Source organism: Eschscholzia californica, unplaced genomic scaffold (assembly GCF_041429995.1).
Source record: "Eschscholzia californica isolate CP2 unplaced genomic scaffold, dmEscCali1.0.p SCAF_3, whole genome shotgun sequence".
Taxonomy (NCBI): Eukaryota; Viridiplantae; Streptophyta; class Magnoliopsida; order Ranunculales; family Papaveraceae; genus Eschscholzia; species Eschscholzia californica.
The window spans coordinates 941711-948125 of NW_028238420.1; the positions used below are offsets into that span (position 1 = coordinate 941711).

General features: G+C 36.6%; 1 protein-coding gene across 1 annotated transcript; it reads right to left on the reverse strand.

The window, feature by feature from the left end:
• Positions 1–224: 224 nt before the first annotated feature.
• On the reverse strand, positions 225–2044 carry LOC147547464 (uncharacterized). The gene is made up of 2 exons (XM_086672361.1): positions 1801–2044; positions 225–860 (listed from the first exon to the last, which is right to left on the reverse strand). The coding sequence occupies exons 1-2, from the start codon at positions 1993–1995 to the stop codon at positions 354–356; spliced, it is 702 nt and encodes a 233-aa protein (XP_086528487.1). The 5' UTR covers positions 1996–2044; the 3' UTR covers positions 225–353.
• Positions 2045–6415: the final 4371 nt, after the last annotated feature.

Genomic DNA, 6415 nt, shown 5'->3' on the forward strand with positions numbered 1-6415 from the left:
ATAAGTCATATCTAAAATTTGACTTGAAGTCTGAATTGAATCGGAGTTGGAGTTGTTTGATTGCCGTTTTGAAGTCTGATTTGAAGAATGCAAGATAAACATACAACACCCAAGTCTCTTTCAGAATACCTCCCTTTTCTAAATCAAGTAAAACCCATAGCTAACAAGTGATTTTCAGTCTATTTCAGATCTATATGGACAAAAATTAATCGCTTTACCTATGATATTATGCACTTGCCCGATTTCAGTAGATTAATTTGAACAGGAGAACATATTATTCAGCTCATATTTTCATATACAAAAGCGCAAAAACACACATAATTAAGACACAGAATTCTTCGAAAACACGAATGTCAATCCTCATCAGGATCATCTAAACCCAAGGCTGGCAAGTTCATATGAGGAACTTTGAGTTCAGGGAGATGAGTAGGGGTTTCAATATGAGGAACAAGTGAGGGTAAACCAATGTCATGTTCATCGTTCCGTTCGCCAACCTTTATTCCAGTTGTATTTTTAATAGCCCCTCCTATCAAATCTCCTATTGATCTAAAGGGGTTACTCAATTTATGTTTTACACTCAGTACGAACGAAACTTCAGAGTATTGCCACACCACAGTCAGGAGAATCACGGCAGAAAGTAGACAATGTGTGATGGTGTTTTGTTTCTTTACCTTCTTGAGTTCCTTTACTATCTCTTCTTCTGTTCCCATTTCTTTGCTTTCATCACTACTTGGCTCACGTCCAATTTTTTCAATATTCTTCGCCACTTTGTTGTTTGAAGACGAAGGAGGCAGCTCTGTTGTTTCTCTCAACGGTTCTGACATTTTAGAAGAAGTACAATCTTCCTTTAACAACTCCACCTACAAAACAAATATTATCTATCTATTAGTCCAATAGAATCTCAAACGCGTATTCAACGTAAAGTATTTCACTTGTGATGTTCTTCTTAGATAGCACACTGTATGAAATTATGGTAAGAACAGGCAGAGATGTCAAGAGCTACTACTCATGTCCTATAATACATTCTACTTGTCAAACTGATGCCGGCCTGAAATCGTTGAGATGTCCCAGGAGCATCGTCAAACCCCTTCAACGATGATAGAAGCTGAGCTGACTCATGAGTTTCGAAAGGTTTATCAGGTTCCTAAAGACTATGACCTAGCTCTTCCTATTGCTGATCAACGCATTACAAGTATGACTTGATCAATGCATTCATTAATCGACTATTCTGCTTGATACCCATTTTGTGTACGATTAAATTTTATTATGTTTTGTAATTTTTTTTTTCGTAATGTAAGTCCTAGTAGGTTTTGGTGTTGTTTTACTATCTAATGAGCTTAAGAGGAACACATCATGTACTTTCATTTACTGTAAAGGAAAGGTTAGCCTTGTCTGACTTGAAATCCTAGCTCCGCCCTTGGATCAACTAATTACTAAGGTTAAGGGATAACCACCCAAAACTGCCGCTGTGGACAATAATCAACCACTAAAACACACCAAGGCTAAATAGCATCAAACCCATTAAACACAATCGAAAAATAATAAAAGAGGCTACAAATGCAGACCCACCCCAAACCCTAAATAGGAATCAACCGTCTCCCATAGTAAAAACACAAGTGCTACTGGTTGATTCACATAAATGATAAATCTCAATTCAAATTAACAGATTTGTGAGCAATACAAGAATATAAGTTTCTCCCCCTTTGATCAAAATTTCTTTCTGGTACAAAATTACTAATAATTAAATACACCCAGGTTTAAGATTTCCGATTAGAGGGAATAAAATGTTTGTAAAAATACCTGAGAGAGCAATCTAGATAGTAGAAAATAATCTTCGTCTTGGTCAGAATTCTTCTTCTTCTTCTCCAGTAGTTCTTCGACTGTTTGGTAGATCATCTCTATCTTCTTCTCCATTCTCTTTCTCTCTCTATTCTCACTTCTCTTCTTAGCAGCAGAACCATGAAATGTTTCGTTTCTGGAAGGACACGTATACATCTATTTTGTGGTGATCACGAGGATGGAAGGGGTAAGTCCAAAAAAAAAAGTTGGAGAAGAAGCTGAAACCCACTTATTGAGTTATTATAGTCCCACATTAAGGGTTTTAGGAGGAAATCTTTATTCAAGTACCAAAGACAAGCACTAGTTGACATTTGCGAGCAATGAGGACAAAGTATATTTGTGAGAGGGGTCTCTCCACAGTCATCCGTTTGGATGAAACAATGCAACCTGAGCTCACTCTTTTTTTTCTCTTCCAATCTTTTCTGTGAAACTTATTTTCTTTTTCGATTTTTTAGAAAACTTAAGGACTTCAAAAAATAATCGAAGTGGATCCACCCTTAGTGAAAGTCGTGTCAACTTCAAATTCTACTATCCACGTGCCTCCATTAGAGAAATAGTACAACACATGAAATCACCGTAAGATCAAATTGTGAATGATTTTTTTAAGAGAAAAAACTTCAATCTTATGACGGAGTTTATGTTATAAACACTTCTCAAATTTATCTCCATCGATTAAGATTATAGATCTGGGCGTTCCCACCTGATGCAGGTTCCCGATACAATAAATGTAACCCATAAGCAGTCAAAATCCAAAACTTACTTTTTTGGAAATACAGAAGAGGAAAAGAAAAATAGTGGTGGCCGGAGTTAGAGGTGGTGACCGGAGTTGGTGGTGGTAGCGGGAGTTGACGGTAAGAGATGAGGAAGAAGAAATGACTTGTTTCCTAAAACATTTGCAATTTGAAACTCTTTATGACACTCGACTCCGTTAGAGCCCATAAGCAGTCAAACCCCAAAACTCATATTCATCTCCATTGATAGAAGAGGTCCTCTTGGTGTGAGTTGCTAACAATACAACCTAGCCTTTTTTTTTTTTTTTTTCTATTTGCTGTTTGGGACAAGCTAAAGACGCCCCCATATTTAAGTTGCAAACTCACTCATCGAGTTATAGTCCCACACTGAGAGTTTTGACATCAAAACTTCATTCAAGTACCGAAGACAGGCATGAGATTTCAGAAGTGAGCGGTGAGGATAAAGCAAGTTGTGAGAGGGGTCTCTCCACAGTCATCTGCTCGGATGAAACAATGCAAACTGAGCTCACTTTTTTTGTGTGTAGTTAATTTATAAATAAGCTTCCCTCTTGGTGTCTATGAATCAAAGTTAGAGCCACTCTCACTAATCCTTCTTCCAATATTTTCTTTGAAACTTAATTTCTTTTTTCAGTTTTTTAGAAAATGTAAGGATTTAAAAAAATAATCAAAGTGGATCCACTCTTAGAGAAACTCGTGCCAACTCCAAATTTTACTGTCCACGTGCCTACATTAGAGAAATAGTAGTACAACACATGAAATCACCATAAGATCGAATTCTAAATGATTTTTTAAGAGAAAAACTTTCATCTTATTTTGATCGAGTTTTTGTTATAAAACATGTCATACGAGAAAAGTCATGTCATATATGCTTTCAACATACTATTTTGTAACTTGCTTCTCCAATATTATACGATATTGCTCATATCTAAAACGCAGGGGGTAAGTCTAAGAAAAAAAGTTCGACAGTTTGAAACTCTTTGTGACACTTGACTCCGTTATAGCTCATAAATGGTCGAAAATCAAAACTAATTACTATCATAAGAAGAATAGTTCTTAGACTATCTATGCAAAGACTAATTACTCTTATGGGTGTGACACATAATTAGTCAATGTGAAAATTGAAGTTTGATTTTGTTATAATTAAGAGGATACTGGGATTGTTTTTGAGATTTCAAGGCATGCACTGTGAGTTTCTAACTATTAAACCCATCCTTTTCTCTCTTTGTTGTCTCGGTTATCGAACTATAGTCCCATATTGAAAGTTTGAACGCAAAAATTTGTTTTAAGTACCAAAAACACAAGGTACTATACAGATGTGAGCAATGAGGATGAAATGATGATGTGAGAGGGGTCTCTCCACTGGCGTCTGCTTGGACGATGAACATTACTTTCTGAGCTCATATTTTTCATTTGTTTTTGTTTTGGGTTATGGCAAATCTTCTTACCATTCCCTTTCTCCATTTTCATTTCGAGTCTGAATCGAATCGGACCAAATTTCTGTTTTGTTTTTGTCTCGTTGGAGTTGTTTGATTGTTGTTTTGGATTGATTTTGGCTTTGTTTGTATCCAGCTATCCAGATAAAGACGAGTCTGATTTGACGATGAACATTACTATCTGAGCTCATATTTTTCATTTGTTTTTGTTTTGGGTTATGGCAAATCTTCTTACCATTCCCTTTCTCCATTTTCATTTCGAGTCTGAATCGAATCGGACCAAATTTCTGTTTTGTTTTTGTCTCGTTGGAGTTGTTTGATTGTTGTTTTGGATTGATTTTGGCTTTGTTTGTATCCAGCTATCCAGATAAAGACGAGTCTGATTTGACGATGAACATTACTATCTGAGCTCATATTTTTCATTTGTTTTTGTTTTGGGTTATGGCAAATCTTCTTACCATTCCCTTTCTCCATTTTCATTTCGAGTCTGAATCGAATCAGACCAAATTTCTGTTTTGTTTTTGTCTCGTTGGAGTTGTTTGATTGCTGTTTTGGATTGATTTTGGCTTTGTTTGTATCCAGCTATCCAGATAAAGACGAGTCTGATTTGAAGAATGCAAGACAAACATACAACACCCAAGTCTCTTTCAGAATATATCCCTTTTCTATACCAAGTAAAACCCATAGCTAACAAGTAACACCCAAGTCTCTTTCAGAATATCTCCCTTTTTCCTCTTTGCTGTTTGAGACAAGCTAATTTTATATAGTCCCACACTGAGAGTTTTGTAATGCTTATCTTTGTTCAAGTTCCAAAGACAAGCTTGAGATTTGCAGAGTGAGCAGTGAGGATTAAGCATAGTTGTGAGAGGGGTCTCTCCACAGTCATCCGCTTGGATGAATCGATGCAACCCTGAGCCCACTCCTTTTTTCTTCTGTGTAGTTAATTTCCAAACACTTCTCAAATGGAGTCCATAAGGGGTCAAAATCCAAAACACATATTTTATTGGAAGGAGAGGACGAGAAAAAGAAAAAAAATAGTAGTGACCGGAGTTGGTGGTGGTAGTTGGTGTTGGCAGTAAGAGACGAGGAAGAAGAAATGACTTGTTTCCTTGTAAGATTTTGCTATTTGAAACTCTTTATGACACTCGACTCCGTTATTAGAGCCCGTGAGCCCTCAAAACCCAAAATTTATTTTCATCTTCATTGATAGAGGTCCCCTTGGTGTGAATTGCTAACGATACAACCTAGCCTTTTCTTTTTTTCTCTTTGCTGTTTGGGACAAGCTAAGGCGTCCCCGTATTTAATTTGCAAACTCACTTATTGAGTTATAGTCCCACACTGAGAATTTTGGCACCAAAATTTCATTCAAGTAGCGGAGACAAGCAAGAAGTGTCATTAGTGGGCGGTGAGGATTAAGCAAAGTTGTGAGAGGGGTCTCTCCACAGTCATCCGATTGGGTGAAACAATGCAACCTGAGCTCACTTTTTTTTTGTGTTTAATTAACGATATAGCTCATATCTAAAACGCGCAGGGGGCAGGGGGTAACTCTAAGAAAAAAGTTCGACAATTTGAAACTCTTTGTGACACTCGACTCCGTTAGAGCCGATAAGTGGTCAAAATCCAAAACTTATTTCCATCTCCATTGATAGAGGTCCTTTTTTTTTTCCTTTGCTGTTTGGGACAAGCTAAATTCCTCCCTATTTAAGTTGCAAACGCACTTAATGAGTTATAGTCCCACACTGAAAGTATTGGCACCAAAACTTCATTCAAGTACCAAAGAGAAGCATGAGATTGTAGATTGAGCAGTGAGGACAAAGCATAGTTGTGAGAGGGGTCTCTCCACAGTCATCCACTTGGATGAAACAATGCAACCTGTGCTCAATTTTTTTTTCTTTTTGTTTTTATCTTGTAATTCCTAGTCTGCCAAATACAGTAATTACCCTAACAATATGACTTTATTTTTTCTGAAAACTAACAATATGTTTATACATTTAGCAAATTAGAAAGCTTTCGTCTTACTGTATATGAATCATACTGGTTTCTTGTGTTTATCAAGGGGCAGTCCTCTGGCTAATCCTTCTTCCAGTCTTTTCTTCGAAACTTCTTTTTTTGCCTTTTTTTGGTCTACATGTTTGTTTGAAAGGCAACAAATTTCCATTTCATTTTGATCGAGTTTTTGTTATAAAACATATGCCATATGAGAAAAGTCATGTCATGTGTGGTTACAAACATACTATTTTGTAATTGGCTTCTCAATATTCAATGGCTAAAATAAAACTTCTTAAAATTATTTCTAGCGTTTGAGATTATAGACGTGTTTGTACCCTTCCAGATCCACGGTCTTCATCTGGGTTTCTGACGAAGGATTTCGTCGAAGCAACTCTCCCATTC